Source organism: Oxyura jamaicensis, chromosome Z, assembly GCF_011077185.1.
Source record: "Oxyura jamaicensis isolate SHBP4307 breed ruddy duck chromosome Z, BPBGC_Ojam_1.0, whole genome shotgun sequence".
Classification (NCBI taxonomy): Eukaryota; Metazoa; Chordata; class Aves; order Anseriformes; family Anatidae; genus Oxyura; species Oxyura jamaicensis.
Window position 1 is genome coordinate 30,319,491 of NC_048926.1, and position 23,531 is coordinate 30,343,021.

Here is a 23,531-nt window from a genome sequence, read left to right on the forward strand (position 1 = left end):
AGTGCATATTGGTGTTGACCAGATTTCTCTGAGGGTTGGACTGTTGAGTACATGTGCATTACAATCTGCACACTTGTGTTTGTTTTCAAAAGGTAACAAGTGATCTCAGGATCTACATGTTTTTTTAAAATTAATTTTTAAAATTATTTTTTTTAGGATTTTTACTGTCTGTGAGTGATGTCATTATGATCTCTAATGATGAGCGGAGCAAAGTATACATCATTCACAATTTTTGGCAAGTAAAATTAAAAAAGGTCATAAAAAATTAAACAACAACAACAAAGCCCCTCTGTTGATTTGTTTTAAAACCTGTGATTTCAAAGCTAGAGATTTTTTTGTTTTCAGGTTATACTTAATCTGAAACAGATCGTTCAGAAATGCACAGCCTGTTAAAGAGCATTACTGTTGACTACAGGCTTTGAAATTTCTAATGGCTCTAATTTTAACACTAATAGCTACTGAGGAGTTTTTGTAGACTTTGAACAGCTCTCTGATATCTAAAATAAGTGTTAACTTTACAATTGGTTAATCTGCACATAGCTTTAATATTTAATTATGAGCTTTAAATTATGTTAATATAAAACCAGTATATCTTAATGAGTCCAAACTCCTACTGTAATAGAGTTGCACCCTGCAGTTTTATGTGAGTTATACTGACAGCAGTTATCTGAAATAGCTGGAATTTTAATTTTTTTCAGTAAAAAATGAAACTATTCATACTGTATACACCAAACAACTTTTGGACAGAGGACTGTCAAGTGTGTATGAATCTATTTTTTTACATGGAGGATAACAATTTTGTATCAGAGCATGTGATACGTGTGCATTATAAGGCTTTCTGATTGTTAAAGATGCTGTCTCGTTATATTATGTATGTGTATGTTTGCACAGTTACATGAGTGAATTGCTGTGGATTAGTGAGTTGGTGCTTGTGAACTGAGGAACAGAAGGTGATGCTATGGCTATTTTGAATTGCTTTTTGTTTCATCTAGGAGCATTTACATGGTCACTTAGTTATGTGAAACAGCTGGTAAGCAGTAAGTTCATCATGTAGGCATATTTGACCATTTATTTGAATTTTCCAGAATGTTTTGAATTGGCAACTGTTGACGTTCACATTTTTTTTATTTTGAATTTTTAGGTTATCCCTCCAAAAGAGTGGAAGCCAAGAAAACATTATGATGATATTGAAGATTTGGTAATTCCTGCTCCAATTCAGCAGATGGTTACTGGCCAGTCAGGGCTCTTCACACAGTATAACATTCAGAAAAAGCCAATGACAGTGAAGGAGTTCAAGCAGCTGGCCAACAGTGACAAGTATGTATATGGCGACCCTTGCACAAAGTGAAAAATGTTTATTTGTTCCTATAATGTGATTTCTTTGAAGAGTGATATGCTGCTAGTGTTTTTTATTTATTTACTCACTTGATATTTTTCTGTCTTTTAAATTGTGGAAGAATACCACAATATGAAATTTACGTATTTCTGTTGCTGAAAGTGGCTGGTACTATGGCAGCAAGAAAGCTTCTGAAAAACCGGAGACATGGTGTTTTCTTTTTGCTCTCTACCTGTTTTTCTGTCTGTTCCAACAAACGCATATATTGGAAATAATGATGATGATACAGACCTATATCTCAGTTTTATTTTGAATATCTTTATTAATGTGTAATATTTAGTTATTTGGCCTAGATACTGGAATGACTTAACATTTAACTCTGAAAAAAAAACCCCACACCTCATGGTATTTTTAAACTTTTTTTTTTTTTTTTTTTTTTTTACTAACGTAAGAGAATTCAGCTGCTCATAGCGAACCTCCTTGTTCTGCTTATGGCAAAATGTCTATTAAGGAAGGAAAAAAGGGTACTCTGAAGGGCTAAGCAGTATACTAAAAAGCTTCAAAGTGTTGGGCATTCCAGGAGGGAATGGGAAGAATAAATTCTACCTCATTACTTCCCATAACCTGATGGGAAGTGGTTTCTGCATGGTAACTCAAAGAGTCTTAGAAATAAAAGGTATTTGAATGTAATGAATTAGAGAAAACAGTGTAACACTGGACTGGTTTGAAGGAAGGTTTCTCTTATAAGTTAATTTAAGAAGTTAAAAGATACGGAGAGAAACCAAGAGCAGGAAAAACAGGTATATGAAGAGCTCTTAAAGAGGCTTCTCATCAAATGTTCCATAATATCTATGCCTTTGTAAAAGTGCAAAACTGATCTCCGTTTTGAATTAAAAAAAGGATCAGTATGTTTCTTCCATACATTACTTGTGAAAAACTGATGCTATCACATTTGGAGTTTTCTTTTACTGGTAAGTAGGAATGGAAATGTGTTTTGTCGTTCTAAAAATTATTTGTTCGTTAACTGTTAGAGAGAAGAATGAAGTAGAAAACCTCTATATGTGAAGAAAATTATTCCTATGTTATATATTCATATATATATATGCATTTAATTAACCTGTGTTAAAATGAGAAATACTAATTTCCTGAAATGGGTTTGAGAATGCATAATACCTGCGAAGGCTTATTATGTATCATGATGTTAGTTATGTTTATTTTATTTCTTGTAATTGAATATATTTTGGAAGCATATCTGATTTCAGTTTTCATACTTGTTTTACTGAAAGCAGTTTATGACTTCATAATTAAAACTAAGAACATTTGGGAGGACCTCTATTACTAGCTGTGTGTCTCTTTCTGGATGTTTGTAACTGCTCTTGAGAAAGTCATATAACCTCTGATCTTGTAATACAAGCTATTTTTCTTAAACTGTTAAGCAGCTGAGAGACTCTATTTTCCTACAAAAAGACTTCTGCTCCTTAATGAAGAAAGCCTCTCTGTTATGGACAGCTGTTGGACAGCTATTTTTCCTGAGAATTGTGATTCTATCCCTTTGTTTTAGGAAAGGGGGAAGAGCCATGAACATCTGAATACGAAGTTTCATTTAAAATAATTGTGTGTGCCCAGTCTAATGCATTGCATCTTTTATTTGTTTAGGCATTCTCAATTCACCATTTATCCAAGGTGCTTCTCCACTGTGTTTTCTGGGAAATATGGGCATACCTGCATTGCATAATTGAGATACTTGTTATGCTTAGTTTATGTATCCATTTCACTCAGAGCCAGTCAGAAATACCGGCTGATATCTGGAGCCATATCATGAGAAGTGATTGCAAGAGCAACTCTGTTGCTGATACTGTAAGATATGTTTTGTTAACTAGTTAGGTTTGCTTTCTTAAATATCTTGTTTTCATTGCATGAGAGAAGTTTTTATACCACTGTTTGAAATGCCCCGTCTCTTAAAAGCTTTTGCCAGGGGAGGAGGAAGAGAGCAAAGTAATGTTTTTGTCTGGCACAGCTGCTGCTTGGAGGAATTAGTATATAAGAATTATTTCAAGGGGACTTGTGCAGGCCCTGCCTCTGACTTTGGAGAGCCAGTATTGAGGCAGAAAAATAGCAAATACTTTTCAATTGTCAAAGAAGTGGCTCTTCCATATGTGTTTTTTGCAGAAGAGAAATAAAAAGAAGGGTCTTAGCCTGAGGGCAATCAGGACATGCTCTGTTTAGCTGCTGGAAATTTAAGAAAATACTGTGTGGGTAGGTGTTTAACTTCAATGACTGCAGCTGCCACATAAGGAAGTTACATTCTGTGGTGAACTATGAAACTAGGAATTCAACTAGTAACTGCTCTCTTTAAGGGGATTTGAAATAGTGATCTCTTAGAATTCAGTTTGCAGGATCAAAAAAGCATAGTCCATCGTGAAGGTGGTTGTTGAAAGACTATGCTGAACATTTACCTTACCTCTTCCTCTGCAGATACTGCACCCCAAGATACATAGATTATGAAGACCTGGAACGTAAATACTGGAAGAACTTGACTTTTGTGGCACCAATTTATGGAGCAGATATCAATGGAAGCATTTATGATAAAGTATGCATAGCTTTTTATGAAGTTTCTCTTCTAGCCCCCTCTTAACGGGTAGTATACATAGAGGATACATTTTTGTTCTGTGGCTGAGAATCTGTCCTGTTGGAATCTTTATGTTACTTACTTTAAAGGCTCCAAGCAAGGTTGAAATTAACTGTACATCTGCAAAGACACTTCTATCCTTAGACAGTAGTGTTTTGATATTCTTCCTGGTCATAAGACTACCCTTTCATCACTTGAAACTCTCTAGGGCTTTGAGATGCTTTCCTGTTAATATATTTATTAACATTTCAGTATGCATTCCATACAGTGTACCTGTATGGAAATTTAGTGATATTTTAAGTAACTCTAAAATTAAAAGATGAAATATTTCTTTCATTGAAGAAAAATGATAACTGTACTTTATACATGGTTGGAATGTCTATGGTTTCTGTGAAATGAGCTTATGATTACTGCATACCTCTGAATTAAGAGACAAAAAGGGAGCTTCCTAAGGAAATGAGTTTTATTGGATACTTGTGAAGATCTCCATGGATAAAAAGGGACGTAACATGCATCTTATTATTAGAATTACAGAAGATTAATTGGTATCAAACTGGCTATATAAGCAGCAATAGGAACTAGATAAATAGGATTATTTAAGTAATGGGATGAATAGAGGAAATGTTAGTGTTTCAAACAAGTTTTGAGGATTTACAAAATACAGGACAAACTTTTATCCAGAGGATCTTGTCTTCTGTAGAGTTCTTCAGTTCTTTCATGTCCTATATAACTCCCCTCTCCAATCATTTAAAAAAAAGGTAGAATTTCCCTGTGGCAGATGGTCTGAGGCCCTACTAATATTTCATATTTCTTCACAGAAGACAAATTACTGGAAGACTGTTTTGTCCAAAGATAAATACAGTCAGCCAAGATAGTTTAAGGCAATTTATTTATTTTATTTTATTTTATTTTTTTACTTTTTAAAGACAAATAAATGTCTAGTGATCTTTTGTTTAGTGACAGCAGCAAGTCACAATTTTATTGTGTGTCAAAGTAGGTGTATAAAAACGATAAAGAAAACAACTCAAGATTCTGTTTTGGGGTGTTTCAGTGAAGAGACAGTTCAGATGCAGATGACAATTGTTTTTTGTGGACACCAAATTGGGGCACAGGAAAAGAGTGTTTCTTTCAAGAAATACAAGCTTGTCTGTTTTTTTCCTTTCTTCCCTTCTTTCCTCCCTCCTTCTTTCCCTTCTTTTTGATGTTGACATATAATTCATTTTGTGATAGCATTTTACAATTGTACACTTTTGTTTTGATTGTGTTCTTTGGTATTTAATATCTTAAGGTTAGTATTGAATGAGCAGCATGACCAAAGAAAAGAGAATGCAGTAATATTAGACTTTGAAGTGCTGACTGCTCAAAAATAGAATCTGAGAATTCTTTCTCATGGAACTGCACTGTCATTCGATTAGGGGGCTGAGGTAGGGAGGTGAAAACCCTGAATGGTGAAGTGAGAAGTACAGCATTGAGCAATCCTAACTCAAATGGATGCATAGGAAGAAGAGACAAAGAAAGCACAGAAGGTTACAGGAAGTGGGGGATAAAAAAGCACTAAGTAGAATTATAGAAAACAAAACCAAAGCAGAATAATGTTTTGGTTTTGAGTAAATGGGTATTGTTTAAAAATAAACATAAAGGAGAAATGTTAGTGAAAGGCTAGCGAAACATCGAGGAAAGAGTGAACAGTCTGAACAATTAATGTGAAAGCTATGCTAGGGTGTGCAGCCCAGTGAGGGTCTGAAAGAAAGGAAGAAATAACCCCTGGTACTAGTCTGTAGAGGAGAGAATTGTAGATTCCAGATCAAAACATTTCTCCTTTGCCAAAGTTAATTTTTGGCCACCAGATGGTGCACTTGGGCAACTAATATTTTTTTTTGGTCTTGATGATAGTACTGAGAAGAATTCTTTTTTCTTCCAATTGAGTTTTGAATTAGAAATTGTTTTTACATGTTCAATCATTTTCTTTCAGGATTGTCATTATTTGGGGAGAAGGGATGAATATACTTAGCTAACATTTGGGGCAATGTACAGCAAAAAGAGGATGGCAGGGTTAATTTGGCAAAAGAACCTATTTGTGCTAAACAAAAAGAAATGCTTACTATTTATAGAATGTGTTTTATAGAAAACAGCATGTTATAGAAATTGCATTTAATACAGAATAATAAATATATAGCAGAACTCCGAATAGAAAATACCAGGAAGTTAGTGAAAGTGGGATGTATAATTGGGCCAGCAAAACTGGGAGGAAATGCTGCTGTGCTGCCAGATTTTATTCTTCAGTTTACAAGTTTACCACTTACGTATTTTTTTTTCACATGGGGATGTTCAATTTTATATTGACAGATCTGTAACAGAAGCACGATGAAGCCTTATTTTTTCCATTTAGATAATTCAAGAAATAATATTCTGATTTGTGGAATCCAGCATCTTAGTAGCATTATGCTGGAGAGTGTATAGATTTTGTTTTGTTTGATTTTGTTAGATTAGAGGATGACAGATACTGAACAGTTTGGAAGGGGTGAAGTTATAAAACCTGTTATAACGAAGGAAAAAATAACAGGAACAATAACAGGATGTTATAAATACATGTTTTGAAAATTGACAACTATCGTCAATGATTCAAAATTCACACTTGAGATATATGGATTTTTCTAGTCTCTCATTTATTTATAATGTATTTACTGTTATCTCTCAGTTTTGAACAATTAATTTTTTAAGAATAAAGAAACAACCTGAAAGAATGAGTGTTCTGTACACTCTATAGAAAATATATTTTAGTTGATTGTTTGCTTGAAATATTATTCTATGCTATAGACATTTTGATTACCTTTACATTTAATTTCAGTGTTTTGTATGAGAAAGGGAATGTGAGTAACTCAAGAAAAATAATTACACTAACGAGTAAGTTATAAAGATCATTATTTCTGTTAAGCTTATAAACATTATTAGATGTTCAAAGTTCTGTCCTTCTGTTGCTATAAGGTCATCTGTACTTGAGTGAAAATTAACATTTCTGACAGGGTTTATAAAGTCAATAATAAAGCACCAGTCTTACTAGCTTCAGTTGTTAAAATGATTAATGAATTGATTATGAACTCCTAACGGTTATGGCTGGTTTGGAAGTTTAATTGAGAAGTGATATTTTTTATGATGTTATTTCAAGAGAGCTCTCTTGCTTGTAAGTAGTTAATACCAACCTGAGCCTGCCTAGACTGTGAATGACTAAACTGTGAAGCAGTTGCAAAAAGCTACTGTTCCTGTCATGAAGAAAGGGGAGAGTTATCTTGGTTTTGATATCAGAAGTTTATTAACTCATCTGGCAATTTTAACTGTGAATAAATCTGGAGAGTGATTAATGTACTCTTTCTGTACGGTCTCTGTCCTCAGGATGTTTACTTCCATGCCACGCCCAGTTATTTAAATCATACCACTAATCACTGAGGCTGTGAATTTAGTTCTTGTTTTATGAGATATTAGGAGCTGAAATTAACTTTTTGTTTCCTTCGGGTATTTTCTCTAGAAAGTATTTTATGAGAAATTTTGCACGGACAAGTAGGGGAAGTTTTATGAAACCCCTACAAAGACTCATCTAGCAGCTAGGGAAAAAAATAATCCTGATTTCAAGAGAAGTTCCAAAGAAAATTGACTGATTTGATGTTTTTAACAGATCATAAAACACATCTGAGCACTGTGCTGTGAAAGAAATCTGCTATTCAGCAGAGAAAGCCAAGGTTTGGAAAAAGCATATATAAACATTGGCATGCCTCTTTCTTACCATTCTGTCATCTCCTGTGTACAAGATAGAACTTTTCCTTTTCTTTCCCTTAGTTTTATTCTTCCTGATGAGATAATTACTTCCATGCATGCCTTCTCCTGTACCTAAGGTGTGGGGAGCACATCTGTTTAGTAATATAGAGTGACTGGTTCAGTTGATTTTGCAGGTTAAAAGTTTTTTTTTTGTCTTTTTTGGTAAATTGAGTTGTAGGTGTATCTCTAACATAAGTAACTTTAGCATCAGAGGTACTCCATTTTCCAGCTGTATCCTTCAAAGAGTAACTAACTTGATTTTAAAGAAGAACCTTAACATTAGCTGTCAAATCTAGATTTGACCAAGAGATAAGTTAGGGATTGCATCTGAGTTGTAACTTAACCTAAGGCTGCAGGGGAGCAACAGGGTTTGGTTTAAGCAATCAAGGATGTTCTTGGAGAGCATGGACGACAACCTCCTGACCAAAATGGTAGAGCAGCCAATGATAAGAGGTTGATTGCAGCTTACACTCACAAGGAGGGGCTTGTTGCAAATGTGGAAGTCTAAGACAACCTTGCCTGCCGTGAACACGAGATGGTGGAGTTAAGTATCTTAAGAGGAGGTGTCAAGACAAAAGGCAGGACCACAACCCTGGCTTTCATGAGAACAGACTTTGACTTATTCAGGGATCTGCTTGGATGACTCCTATGGGATAAGGCCCTGGAGGGAAGAGGGCCCATGAATGCTGGCTCATGTTAATCCCACTCCAAGGTCAAGAGTAGTCTGTCTCAGTGAGCAGGAAGTCAGGCAAAATAAATGCAAGGTGATCTGCATGGATGAACAAGAAGCTTCTGGCAGAAAACAAAGATAAACACGAAGTATATAGAAGGTAGATGCACAGGACAGCTAACCTGGGAGGAACACAGAGACACTGTCCACGTATGCAGATATGCAGCTGGGAAAGTCAAAGCCTACCTGGAACTGAATCTGGTGAGAGATGTGAAAGGCAGCAAGAATGACTTCTGAAGTATGTGTAGCAAAAGGAAAATGGGAAATACAGGCCTGCTGCTGAATGGCTTGAAGACTCTGGTGATGACGGACACTGAAAAGGCTGACTGCCTTCTTTGCCTCAGTCTTCACTAGTAGGACCTACTTTCAGAGATCAGGGAAAAAGTCTGGAATGAAGAAGAATTATCCTTGGTGGAAAAGAGGTTAGAAAAAAAGCAAACAAACTGGGCAGAATACGAGTCCATGAGTGTTGATGGGAGGCACCCATGAATGCTGAGAGAACTGCCTGATGTAGTTGTGATGCCACTTGCTTACATTTGAATGCTCATGGTTGTTGGGAGAGGTGCCTGAGAACTGGATGAAAGCAGTTATCATCTATCTTCAGGAAGAGCAGGAATGGGGACCTAGAGAATTACAGGTCACTTAGCTTCACCTTGATTTGTGGGAAGGCAATAGAACTGCTATTAATTCTGGAAACCATTTCCATGCACAGGAAGAACAAGAAGGTGATTATGAGTAGTCAGCATGGATTCACCAGGGGCAAGTCATGCTTGACCAACCTGGTAACTTTCTGTGATGAAGTGACTGGCTTGGTAGATGAAGGGAAAGGACTGTGAATCATCTACCTTGACTTCAGTAGGTCTTTCAACCCTATCTGCCATACGATCCTGCCAGAAACTGAAGAAATGTAGAGTAGATGAGGAGATTAAGGTAGACTGAAAACTGGCTGATTGGCCAGGCCTAGAGAGTGATGATCAGAGGGTTGAAGTCTACTTGGAGGCCAGTAACTAGAGGTGAATGGCAGAGGTTAATACTAGGTTTAGTTAATGATCCAGACTATGGGGCAGAGTGAACTCTCATCAGATTTGCTGATGAGACAAAACTGGGATGAGTAGCTGACACCAGAAGTTAACAGCGCCACCCAGATGGACTTTGGCAGGCTGGAGAAGTGGGCTGGCAGGAACCTTATTCACTTCAACATGGGCAAACGCAAAGTCCTGCACATGGGAAGGAACAACCCCAGGCACATGGGATACATCCTGGGGGCTGATCAGCTTAGAAGGCCCTGAGGGGTGCTGGTGGACTAAGCTGAGCGTAAAACATCCATGTGCCCTTACAAGAAAGAAGGTGAATGGTGTCCTGGGCATACCATTAGGAGGAGTGATGCCAGCAGGTTTCTTGAGGGAGGTGATTCTTCTCCTTTATTCCTCGCTGGTGAAGGAACTGTTTGTTTTAAAAACACATGGAGCACCATGTCCAGTTCTGGGCTTCTCAAGATAAGAGATAAGTGGACATTATAAAGAGAGTCCAGTGAAGGACCACAGGTGAAGGAACTGGAGCAAATGAGGAAAGGCTGAGATAGCTGGGACTGTTCATTCTGGAGAAGTGACTGCTTGGTGGGATCTCATTAGTGGGTTTAAAACCTGAAGGAAGGGTGCAAAGGAGAAAGGGCTAGGCTCTTTTCAGTGATGCACAGTGTGGTACAAGAGGCAGTGGGCACAAACTAAAATGCAGGAGGTTCCCTCTGAACATCAGGAAACAATTCTTTATCGTGAGGGTGACTGAGGTTGCTCAAAGAGGTCGTGCAGTTTCCATCCTTAGCCCTACAGATTCTCATGCGAACTGTCTGCTTTATGTGTGTGACTTGTATGGCATTCTTTATACTAGTGTTTACTGAAAGTTACTGGGTAGCCTGATGAGGAGACATGAACTCTTACAGTAACAGTGACTGAACAATAAAAATACAAGGAAGATAATTATATTTATATATGAATTAAGTACAATAATATATGAATTGGAATGAACTTCTGGTAATGAGTGATGATGGGCATGGAGACTGGATGAGTGCTCTCTGGTCACAATTTATTTTAGGTTGAAAAAAAAGTCACTGAGTAGAAGTGTCTGCAAGATACGGCAGAGAATGAGAATAAGCTTGGCTGAGCATGAAACATGCCTAATTCAGTGTGACTCAAAACCATGATCCTGATTGTGGCTAATTGCCTTGGTTGCATTGTGGCCAGATATGCAGAACTCTTATCTCACAGTAGAATCCTGTATGTACACACTGCATTGACTTTAAGAGAAGTCGCAATGTGATTTAACTCTTTTAAAATGTAGAAAGTTCTGTGTTTTAGCACGTGCTTGTGAAATGTCCTTTCTGTATATAATCTCTTCATAGTTTAGGTTAATACGAATGTTCCTTCACTTACACATGTTCTTTTAGTGCCTATTTCAAAAGAGATTCTACTTGCTTCTGGTTTTGTGCTCACCTTTCAAAGGGGTGCTGCAAAGCAGGACTCATGTCTGAAAAGATACTGAGAAGAGAAAAATCAGATAAAATGAGGAAGATTATTTGTATACTTCTGTTTATGGTGCAGAAATTCTGATCATAGTGTTTTCCTGTCTGTATCTAATGCACTTCAAAGAAGCAATAAAAGCATGGTAGGATTTTTGGTATATTTATTTGTGTGAGTGTTGGGTGCACAAAGGGAGGAGTGGGTGACCAAACACATTTTTTCTGCATGTTTCTCCTACTCTCTTTCATGCTCTCTTAATTAATATATTATATATATATATTTAACTCTTATTTGAGCTTTTATTTTCAGTCATAGGGGCTTTTAGTACTAGTTGTACAAGAGATGTATTGTTTGCCAGGTTAATACTGTAATTAATCCATGAGATAATCAAAGGAAAAACTAAACAGTGAAAAAGGATTGTGTTTATTAACATATACATACACAGAAATCATGTTCATAGGAATAGAATTCCTCAGACAGCTGATTTGTTTAAGGAAAGTGTGTAGAATGGTATCATGTCAGTATCATAATTACTTTGAAAACGGAAAATGAATGGAATATAATTTTGCTTGGAGGCCTATTTTTATCTGCAAAAAGGTTGTCACTGTTTGTTTTAAAAACAGTGAATTTCACTTTTTACCAAGGTACTGAAAGCTGTATTTTTTTTGTCTTTGAGAAAAGGATGGATCATCTCTTTACAAACTGTTTGGATATTTGTGAGAACTGCTTTTGAGGTGTCCCCTTTTATCTCCATATTCCATTACAAGCTGTTTCAGATGCTGTTAAAACAGCCATAAAAACTCTTGACAGTAATTTACAATAAGTTTACATCATCTAAAAAGTTTGTAAAGTTTGGATTAGTGGTCTCTTATATAAGCTGTTGCCTGTCACTTGATATATTTCTCCAAAGAATTGCAACGTAAGTATGACGTGCTCCAGCAAAGATGTTTCAAGCTTGTGTTTCTTTGTTGCAGTAAATAGAGAAAAAATTTATTGTTTTTAAGCTTTTTTTTTTTTCCTGATGTTGGATTCTGTGGTACAGTTATCAAAGATGGCAAATTTTCTTTAAAACTTACGGATATTAGAAATATTCTCTACATTTTCCTTGAAATTGTTGTAAAATGATATCCAGATGTAGGCTAGTAGCAGAATAAATATTTGAAACATTGATTAGATTAATTTTTGGGGGTATTTTTAAGAAACTCCTAGGTATGCTTTTAGATTAAGGATTATTTGTACTGATGATCTAGTAATGATTATTAGGAATATGCTGCTAAGGTAGACTTTAATTTTGAGAAGTATTGTTATGTGTTGACTTGTTAAACTACTTTTTTACAGGTCATATGATGTTTTTAGTTGGTATTGAAATTGTAAAATCTGCAAACAGTGACATAAGTATTGCAAAAGTTTGAGTTAATATTTTACTTAAAAATTCACATAAACATTTTACTTAGTGCTTTGGAGTACCAGAAAGAGGTATATCTGTGAGGTAAAGTAACATCTTTAATAGTAGTTTGTATTAATTTGCAGTAATCTATGCATAAAGATAAAAATTTTTTTTTTTTTTTTTTTTCAAGGTCCAGGAATCTAGAAAGAAATCAAATAAATCACTCTGATTTTAGAGTGTTACCCATTTTGAGTGAACTTTCCTCTTATGCTGAAGCTTCTATAGTTTGTCCAGAGTGGGTGGTTTTTAGGAAATGGAAATAGATTGTGTCTTGGTTATAGAGCTTGTAGATTGTATATGTTTGGTATTTTGAAGCAATCTTCTTATCCATGGGAGGATTTGCTTTTGTTTCATGGACAAACCACTAGCAGTTTGGTGATTAGTTGTTACTAATCACAGGAATGGAAAAAAGAGATGTGTTGGGGGCGGGGGGGGGGGAGATAGTTCGTTCTTAATCTATGTTTTTAACTATCATTTAGTTCTTAATAAGAGAAGAGTAAGATTTCAGAATGTTATGGCTGCTAAAAGGTTACATGGATTAAAAAAGGTGACTGGACAAATGAATGGGTAAGTGGTAAAAAGTCTACTGGGTACAGTTAAGCAGAAGAATAACAAATCTGGTGGAACTTCCAGTCTGCATATTGCTGGAGGTTGGAGGGCTGTTCTTTGCTTACACTGTTTCTTGTCTGATTTTGTCCACTTTCAAAAAGAGGATACTGCCTAGATTAACAATTGATTTTTTTTTTTAATCTGGTATTTATTACTGTGTTCTAACATTGTATATGTCTGTGCCTCCACAGTTAAGTCATTGATCGTATTTTGCCATATTATTTTGTTTCTCCAAATTGACTGCACAATTGGTGAACACAGATTAATTTTATTTTAAAAATCAAATACATAAATTAATTTGAAGAATTAACTAATTAGTTAAAATTGTTCCATCAAATTAACTTTGTATTTCACAGCTTTAATACCTTGCTGATGACTGAGTTTTAGATTTGAAGGGTGCAAATTTTACCAGCATCTACTACTTGGATACATATTTGTGTTTAATTATCTTCTTTGATACTGCTTATCATAAATACATGTATATGTATTTTTTCAAGTGGTTTTATGTCACGTGAGTGCATCAAAGCTAAAGCTTTCATTAAAAATACATGCATATATAAATTTACTATCTAGAATGAACTCATTCTGTAAATACAACTCCTTTGTAAAATTCCCAGATGCCTTAAGGGTAGCTTTTCTTAAGTGAAATTGTCATTGCAGGCAGTCAAAAATGGTTGCTCAAAGAGATGGTTGAACTTCATACAGAAGTTGCTATCTTTTATATGAACTCTGGTTGCTGAACACATAGCATGCTTCATTATTTCTTGCTCAAAAAGCGAGAAAGTGAAAACTAAGAATATTGAATGTTGATTCTTTCTCGCTTTAACTTGCTTTCTTCACCAGCTGCACAATTGTTGAATGTCAACGTGTTTCTTAGTCTTACTTAGCTGCATCAGAACTGCAGTCTACCATCAAACTGTTCCCCAAATTTGAGTAAGATTATCAGAACTGTGCAGAGTATCAGTGATGGGAGTTGGAGAGCTGGTGATACTTAAGAGCATGTTTTGGTGCTGTCTTTCTTACCAATAAACAAACTTGCCTGAACTGAGTTCATGATAGTTTTCGTTGTATTACATGTTTTGCTGGCTGCTTGAGCCACTGCTTAATGTCTTAATTGGAAGTGCTAGCAATTGCTGTTATGGTGAAGTCTAGTTCGGTTTTGTAGTTTTAATTTCGGTTACACTGACTTTTATATACAGCATTACCTGAAATTAGAATTGCACTTTGTGAATCTGAAATACAACAAAAAACTACACTAATGGCTTTTAATACACAAATTTTATGGGCAAAAAATGGAAGGAAAACAGTTGAAATCCCATGAAATCAGTAGATTTCTTCTATGGTGCTCTGTTGTGCATCATATCATTATGGTTAGAAATATGTCTGAAATCATAGCTTTAGATTTTATATTGTTCAGAAAAATGGTAAACTTGCACAGGAAAATGGCATTATAAAAACATTTTTAATATTTAGTATTATTTTTTAAGAAGCAAGAAGCATAGATATGCGTAGTGAAATTTAGTGACATCTAGCTATCAACTTACCAGAGATCCTTGTTTATGGCTCTTATTTCTGTTCTGTGGTATTTTGATCCATTTTGTTTGATGTATTTAGTATTAAGCTCATACGAGCTGATATGTACCTCCCTGTTGTCTGCTTCAAACATCTCATATCTAATACCCGATCTAAATTCTACTAAAGTCAAGAAAATTTTTGTGCGGAAACTTCATCTGTCCGTTGAAGTGCTTACAAATTTGTGTTAATCTACAATCTTTTGAAGGACTAGATCAGACGTATCTTTTGAGTGAGACTATTATATAAAGTTGCGTTATTTTATTTATTAATCCATTTGTTATTTATCTTTTTCAGGGTATTGAAGAATGGAATATCGCCCACCTTAATACAATATTGGATGTTGTAGGAGAAGAATGTGGAATTTCTATTGAGGGTGTGAATACCCCGTATCTATATTTTGGCATGTGGAAAACAACATTCGCGTGGCACACTGAAGACATGGATCTCTACAGTATTAATTATCTACATTTTGGGGAGCCAAAGTCCTGGCAAGTTAAAATTTTTATCAAGTATCATTTGTCTATTTGTTCATCTGAGTAAACCAAACAGTTGGGGTGCAGTTGCTTTGCAGCAATGAGATTTACTCAAAAGCCAAAATAACATTCTCAGCTGAAAAGGCAGGGAAATATGTGAGGTCTGTGACATAAAGAACATCACAATTAATGTATTCTGTTTTAAAGGAAAAGGCTAATAAGTATATAGGGCTTATTTGAGTTCAACAGAAAAAGGCTGTAATGATTCAATTTGAGAAGCTTAATTAGAGTTGGCATCTTCAAGACTATTTGAGAGAACTCTTTTAAGGCCCCTTTGAAATCAGTTTCTTTGGTTTAATTTAGGTCGACACGTGACTCGTCCTTTGGGAATGCTTCCAGGTTTTTCTATTAAACATGTATTTAATTGCCTTTTTTTTTTTTTTTTTTTGCATCAGGGCTGCATTCTCTACTGTTACACGTGTCCAGTAGCAGAGGAGATTCAGCACTGAAGTTACTTTCTATATTGGAAGCTTCTGCTATCCTTTCCACATTATTAGATTTTTAATTGAACAGCCTTTTACTTTGTTGTCTCTCCATCAATCAGATATTGCACATGTTCATCATGGTACATATATATATTAAAGCACATGAGAGAAATGTCTTCCTACAGATAGTAAGTTTTTTTTCTCTCCTCAAAATACCTGTACAAAGAACATAAAGTCATTAGAAAGATACATGGAAGATGCACTCTGCTCAGCAGGATTCTGTCAGCTTCTAGTCATCCAAAGTAGATGGAAAATTTTGTAGCTGGTATTTCCTTATGACATTATTTGTTACTTTCATATCTATACAAAAAAAAAGATCTACTAAGATTTAGAGCCAAGTGATATGGTTTAGTGGAGGACTTGTTTAGTGTTAGGTCAGAGGTTGGACTAGATGATCTTGGAGGTCTCTTCCAACCTAGATGATTCCGTGATTCTGTGATTCTTATTTAAACTGTAAATTAGAAAACAGTGCCATTCTGATCCCTGTACGGAAGGTGGTAAATTGGTCAGCTGCTGGTTCTTAGGCCACTTCTTCATCTTTACCTGCTTTTCTTGTACAGTGGGTCAGACAGAGTAGGTAAACAACACCTATTGGAGTAATGCGTTTCTGTGTTTTGCATTGTTTAATTATATATATATATTTTGTTGGAAATTGCTATTTTGATAGATTTGGGCATACTAAGTCTTATCAGCTAGAAGAATAGAGCTGTACTAAAAATTGATGAAAAGATGGGTAATTCCACAATGTTCTAAGATGAAAAGACAACTTTTCCTAGATCAACGTGATTGCATTAAAAATTGTTTTAGATTCTTTAGAATTGTAAAAGTACTATTTACAGAAAACCTTACTGCACATTGCAAAATTCCAAGTAGTCGGGACATTTTGTTACATCTTGAAGTATATAAACTCATTAGGAACTAAGAAAACTTTGCTGTCTTCTCCTATTTTGAAGGAGGTGTGAGTTGAAACTATGGTAACTGCTTTTCTTGTTTACAGATACTAGTTTAATAATTTTGAAGAAGTAGTAGTGGATACTGACTTCCTTTTCTGAACTAAATTGGCCCATATTATTACAAAATACAACACTAAAAAAAAAAAGGTTGAATGAAAACTTCAATCAGTTAAAGATTTATTTATTGTTGTATGGCTGCTGGGGATTTACTAGAGGAATGGCACAGTAGTTTGTGCTAATGCTGCATCAGCAAAATGTACCATGTGCTAACATGATATTTTACTTCATAAAGGTGGAGGGGGTTTTGTAGATTAGGATACAGATAGCGAAGATCTTGAATGTTCTTTTAAAATTTAAGCTGAGTTAACAAGTGCTTCCGTAGTGAAACCAGATATCCTGGCATGTATGGTAGTAACACTTGGTTTTAACCTAACTGGTTATACATGTAGTTCTGCAAGACAGCCAAATTGGTCTTACGGAGAACTGAGAAATACTTTATTACGAAGCACAATAGTGTGTTTTCTCTAAATTGTGAGAAAAGAACCACTTCCATCTGAAAGCCCAGATGAGAATGTGCAGGCAGTAGCTAAGTCTGACAGGGGTGATGTCTATGCATTTGGAGCTTTCTCTAATAGTTAGGCGTAGGTGAAACTTCATTTCTTCTTATTCTCTGTGCACTTTCACCACCAAGAGGTATGCAAACAAGTTTATAGGTTTATGTTATTTGTACTGATTACTCCACTGACTGCCTCATTTGAAACAAGAAAATGTGTCAGATAACTTTGCAAAATCAGGATTATGGTTGTTTTCGTGTCTATGCATGTATATATTTTTGCAATTCATATGCTTGCTTTATAAATTACTTTTTGCTTGCAAAAAGGTGAGGTGTCAAGGACAGAAAATAATGGGAGAAGAAAGGACTTGATGAAATTTAGAGACCTTGAAATGGAACAATATAAGGGGAGAAGAGAGAGGTATAGTGAGAAAAGAGTTTTGGAAAAGACAAATAGTTTGTTGTGATTGCTTGCTGAATTGCAAGCAGAATTTTTACTGCAACTTTTCCTTTGCATTTTTTTTTTGTGAGGGGAAAGAAATCTTGAAGGTGCTACAACATTTGACACCACTATTTCTTGTGAAAGAAGTCCTATTACCAAGAAGAACCATTGGCATAATGGATGATTTATTAATTCAATTTGTTGTTGAACTGCTTTTTAGCATTAAAAGTTTATCTGCTTTGCCATTTGTTGCTAAATATATTCATTTTCTTCTATTGTAATTATTATTTCAGGGTTGTAGGCCTTGATTAAAGATTTTCTTGTTTTATTTAATAGTTTGAGGAATTTTGATACGTTGTTCAAGTATTGAACCACTCTTTGGAATTATTGCCTTGCCTAAAACAGATTTCAGTTAATAGTAAAAATGTTAGGCTATTGGTTACTGTACTAGATCTATGGGTAAAAAATATAGATAATGCGTTAATTTACATTATAAATTTATAAATACAAAGAAATCTGAATAAGGTATTTGCATTATGGAAGGTATTTCTGGGTGTATTAAGTGTCTGAAAGGAATGTTTATTCTTTGGGTTGCTTACCTGACTCCTACCAAGATTAGTGGTGTGGACAGGATCTTTATTTTTTTTAACCTTTTTAAGGGTTAAAATGATGTAAATGTTCTTGAAGAATGTTAATAATACATATGTGAAAGTATTTATTGAACACAACCAAAGCATTTATTTTCATGGCACTGAGGATATTTCAAATGTTAAAATTGGATTAATTTCTTCTTCTGTGGGGGGAAGAGGGAGAAGGAGGAGAGGGGGTAAGAGTAAGTGAAGAACACATTTAGTGCTTTGTTTTTTAAAGCTGTGTGGTCCCAAATGAGCTGTGCTCATTGTGTTCACCTTTTACATCTAACGATGGAGATCTTTCTACACTAGCAAATATTATATATTGACCTGTGATATTTTCTGTGACATTCCATCTGGTCTTCAGTTCCCTGCTCTCCTGAACAGACTAGAAATGACAAGAGACAATTTTTAAAAGAAAAGGCTTAGTAATGCATTTCATATATCACAGAAAGTCTTCCAGGGATGGTCAGTCATAAAATAAAGATGAATACCTGCAAAAGAAAGGGAAAATGGTTCCATCTTTGGGATTATGTCAAGAAAAGGAGTGGATTATTGGAGAGAGTGCTGAGAGTGCTTAGCCAAAATCAGATGAAGTAGCATTACTATAAGAAAAGTAGTGAGCATCTGTGGTGACATTCAAAATTAAGCAGGTGGATTAAGTTTAGGATTTTTTTCTGGGGGATTTCAGTGGATACAGGATGTTGGAAACACCTATCTTCTCAAGATGCCTAAAATTCTTTCATGAGCATCTTTATTGATTGCCGTAGCTATAACCTGTTTTTATGGATTAACTAGTGTAGAAAATATACCAATATCTGTTCATCTGCCTTTATGAAGTGGAAAATGAGGAAAGATGAGCCATGATATTGGCTGTATAAGGCATCCAAACATGATTTTGAATGCCTGTAGCAAAGGAAACAGTGATGAGGTTACAAGTATCGTGGGATAAAATGGGTGGTGTTCTGACATTAATATTACAGACAAAATCATAGACAAGGGTATAGAAGGAAAAGCATAGACTGCTCACACTGCGTGATTTAAGAGCAGATACAGCAGTGAAGTAGAAGGGTTAAAAGACTCAGTTTGCAACAGAATCTTCAGGAGTATCATTCATAGGATTTTCACTGAGATGAGCAGGTAACTGGTCAAGACTGGTAAAACTTGGGCCAGGTGGTTCAGAGTACAGCATGAGTGGAAGAGTGTTGATGACTTTGTACAGGTTATGCTTACCATTGACATAACTGACGTGTTTCCTGGTTATGTTGCATGTCTCGGAACAGAAAATTTTAGTGATGTGCAAGTATTTTAATGTGAAAAGTGGGAGTAATCTATAAAAACCATCTCTGAGAGACAGAAAGATCATAGAATCAGAATGGCTCAGGTTGGAAGCTACCTTAAAGAGCACCTCATTCCAACCCTCCTGCCATGGGCAGGGACACCTCCCATCAGACCAGGTTGCCCAAAGCCCCATCCAGCATGGCCTTGAACACTTCCAGAGAAATCTCCCCTCTTTTAGTTTAAAACCATTCCCCCTTGTCCTGTCATTGTCTGATTGAGCAAAGAGTTGCTCTTCATCTTTTTTATAAGTCCCCTTTAAGTACTGGAAGGCCATAGTGAGGTCACCCTGGAGCCTTCTCTTCCGTAGGCTGAACAGCCCCAGCTCTCTCAGCCTTTCTTCGTAGGAGAGGTGCTCCAGCCCTCTGATCATCTTTGTGGCCCTCCCCTGGACCCACTCTAACGGGTCCACATCCTTCTTGTGCTGGGTGCCATTGATACAACAGAAGGAAGGGATGCCATCCAAAGGGACCTGGACAAGCTTAAGAAGTGGGCTCACGTGAACCTGATGAGGTTCAAAAAGGCCAAGTTCAAGGTGCTGCACCTGGGTCAGGGCAATCCCAGACCTGAGTACAGACTGGGAGAAGAACTCACTGAGAGCAGCCCTGCAGAGAAGGGCTTGGGGGTTCTGGTGGATGAAAAGCTCGATGCGAGCCAGCAGTGTGTGCTTGCAGCCCAGAAGGCCAACTGCATCCTGGGCTGCATCAACAGAGGGGTGGGCAGCAGGTGGAGGGAGGGGACCGTGCCTCTCTGCTCTGCGTGTGTGAGGCCCCACTTGTAGCACTTCTCTGAGAGGTGGAAGGATGGTTACGTTCAAATTAGTAGAGGATTAGCCACATTTTTATTTTTGGTAAAAATTATCAGAGAATAATTTTATAACAAAAGCTCAGGAGCCACAGAAATAGCTATAAACAGCATAGGGATTCTGACTGTAAAAAGGTAGCTATAATCAAACGGAATAATGATTTGTCAGCAGTGTTATTCTGTGGAGCAAACGTTCGGAAGCTATGATGTTCTCCATGAAGTGGGACAGCCATTTGTGCTGGTATTTCTTCATAGCTTCTATCTACTGCTATCTAAGGGTGACACAAAACCGGGAAGAGCCTCTGATAACACCAGAGGACTGTTCGGTCACCCAGAGGAATCTGGAGAAGTGGACTGGCAGGAACCTCATGAAATTTAACAAAGAGAAGTGTAAAGCCCTTTTCATAGGGAGGAACAACCCGAGCCACCAGCATATGCTGGGTGTCACCCGCCTGGAAGGCAGCTTGGCAGAAAAGGTCTTTGGGGATCCTAGCGGACAAGAAATTGAATGTGAATCAGCAGGTTGCCCTTGCTGCTATGAAGGCAAATGCTATTCTGGGCTGGATTAGGCAAAGTGTTGCCAGCAGGTGAAGAAGTTTATCTTTCCTCTCTGCTCAGCACTGATGAGGCCACACCTGGAGTATTGTGTCCAGTGCCAGGCTGTCAGTACAAGAGAGACCTGGGCATACTGGAGGAGAGTCCAATGGAGGGCCTTGAAGATGGAGAAGGAACTGGAGTACCTCTATAAGGAGAGGCTGAGAGAGCTGGTGCTGTTCAGCCTGGAGAAGAGGAGGCTCAGGGGAATCCCATCAATATGTATAAACACCTGAAGGAGGGTGTGAAGAGAACAGAGCCAGGCTTTCTCTTTACAGTGGTGCCAGTACCAGGACATGAGGGAATGGGCACAACCTGGAGCACAGGAGGTTCCCTCTGAACATGAGGTAGCACTTCGGTACTGTGAGGGTGACTGAGCCACCAGCATAGGTTGCCAGGGGACGTCTTAGAGTCTCCCTACGTGGAGATCTTCAGAAGCCACCTGGGCATGGTCTTGGGCAACCTGCTCTGCGTGTCCCTGCTTGAGCAGGGGGCTTGGACCAGAGGTCCCCTCCCAGTGTCAACTGTTCTGTGATTCTGTGATAGACTCTGTGATACTAATTTTCTTGATCTTCATTCTTAGAAATACAAAGCCCCTGGAAATGCAGAATTAGAGAAAAGAAGGACCTGCCTTACCCCACTTCATAAACAAGTACAGCAACAGAGACTTTAACAGTTGTAGTATTACCCATACCTGGTAAATAACCTTCAGCTCTCAATTGGAAAGTTGAGAATAAGCTGTGTTTTTCTCTCTGACAAGCAGTTCTTTCTTGAGTTATTATTTTTGCCCAAGGCCAGGCAGTTGGTAAAGGCTATTTAGGTATTGGAATACGGTTACAAGTTCGTTTTGCATATGCTATCAGCATACAATATTTGTGACCATTTATTTTTTAACTATGCAGTGTATATGTTAGAGAATGAAAATTTCAAAAGGTAATAACCCATCTCCCGAGCTACCTTGTCTGCTGATATGTGGGTTTTGGTGATTTTACTGATGGAACGAACTGAGTGTAGCTTCTTCAGTAGAACTATAAATCTGGAAACAGTATTGTGGTAATGATTCTGAACTACAAAATGTAACTGCTCTGGCTCTGCTGCCTAGAACAGAGTTATTCATGTGGTGTGCATTTGTTTAAGTACTTTCTGAGGCACGATAAGAAGACCACCATAAATTTTCAGAAATCTGAATACGTTTTTGTTCTTGTATTGATTGTTCTGGTGATGTTGTGCTCTAACTACATAGTTTTTTTGTTCTTTAATACTTTTTACTGTGATGGTTTGATGACTTAGTGATTTTTACATTCATACTTAGCTTTAAATTTCTTACAGCTTTATTAAAATGTTGAGGTTATGAAATTATTAATAACTTTAAATGGTTTGCAGTGCAAAAAAACATCTGTTTTGATTTAACTTCATGGGCTGTTTTACCTTATCAATATTGTGGGCAAATAACATTTTATTTGGTGTCTTTTTTTACTTCTGTCGTGGACATCAAAGGCATACAAGTCAAGTGTGGAAGTCAGTGTATGACTGACAGTTTATAGAGTTCTGTGCTGATCCATGCAGTATGGGCTCAGAGGAAATAAGCTTTGCTAGCTAACCTGACATATATATATATATATATATATATATACATATATATATATATAATGACAAGTATAGGCCTTGTTTTCTGTTATTTTAAACTAGGGGCTTGTCATCTTGTAGTCATTGTTCTCAGAGGCTATTACAACCTTCCTTTTCTATCTTGAGAATGATAAGGGTTCCTTGGAAAAAAGAAAAACAACTTATATTTCAGAGATCTTTGTGTTCTTGTCTATAGTACCATTTAGCTCCACTGCTTTTCTTTCTATGAAAGCAAAATTCACTTTCTGTGAAAACAGGCTAAATTAAAAATGTGTGACTCATTGTACCAGCGTATCCTTGCTTGTAATAGAGTGCCAGCTATGCAAGTCACAGAACAAGTACAGGTATTTGTGAGTTTTGGCATTCTTTGCAGCCAATAAAGATAAAGTGTCCTTTTTCCTCTTTCTAACACAGTTTTCCTGGGTGAGGACTTAAATTTTAATTTCTGTCTTGAACATATCCTTAAGCCAGGATTTTCATGTTGGAACAAAGCTGGAGATAGAAGCTTCTTCTAGAAACAGAGTATATGGTGATGGGTGCAGAATGCTTAAGGTTTTAATAGTTCGTATGTGTTAGACTGAAAACTTCTGAAGTTCTGCAGCAATACAGCTTAAAACTGCATTACTAAGTATATTGGCTTCTGATTTTTTTTAAATTTTAAATGCAACTGACGTGGATATTGGTCATAGCAAAATAGCATGGCTACATTGGTTTAATTAAAGACAGAATAGATGGATATGTATCATCTTGGAGATATATATATAAATATATAAACATTGTGTATATACAGGAAATTAAGGAAAAACTGAAAGGCCTAATTCTGATACAGACAGAAGATTACAGAATCACAGAATTTCTAGGTTGGAAGAGACCTCAAGATCATCAAGTCCAACCTCTGACCTAACACTAACAGTCCCCA

The 23,531-nt window shown here is 36.5% G+C and overlaps 1 protein-coding gene and 1 long non-coding RNA gene across 6 annotated transcripts in view; one reads left to right on the forward strand and one right to left on the reverse strand.

The window, feature by feature from the left end:
• KDM4C (lysine demethylase 4C) overlaps positions 1-23,531 on the forward strand; it is a 284,404-nt gene that overhangs the window by 22,737 nt on the left and 238,136 nt on the right. For 4 of the 5 annotated variants that reach the window (XM_035309601.1, XM_035309602.1, XM_035309604.1 and 1 more), the window contains 3 exons: positions 1,142-1,317; positions 3,812-3,926; positions 14,947-15,140. In XM_035309601.1, coding sequence (XP_035165492.1) covers positions 1,142-1,317; positions 3,812-3,926; positions 14,947-15,140 — 485 coding nt within the window. Of the gene's footprint in view, positions 1-1,141; positions 1,318-3,811; positions 3,927-14,946; positions 15,141-23,531 lie in introns of those variants that run through there. The other variant, XM_035309603.1, reaches the window with a different exon arrangement.
• On the reverse strand, positions 945-20,364 carry LOC118155937. The gene is made up of 3 exons (XR_004746069.1): positions 20,061-20,364; positions 13,096-13,102; positions 945-956 (listed from the first exon to the last, which is right to left on the reverse strand). It is a non-coding gene; the product is annotated as an uncharacterized LOC118155937 (long non-coding RNA).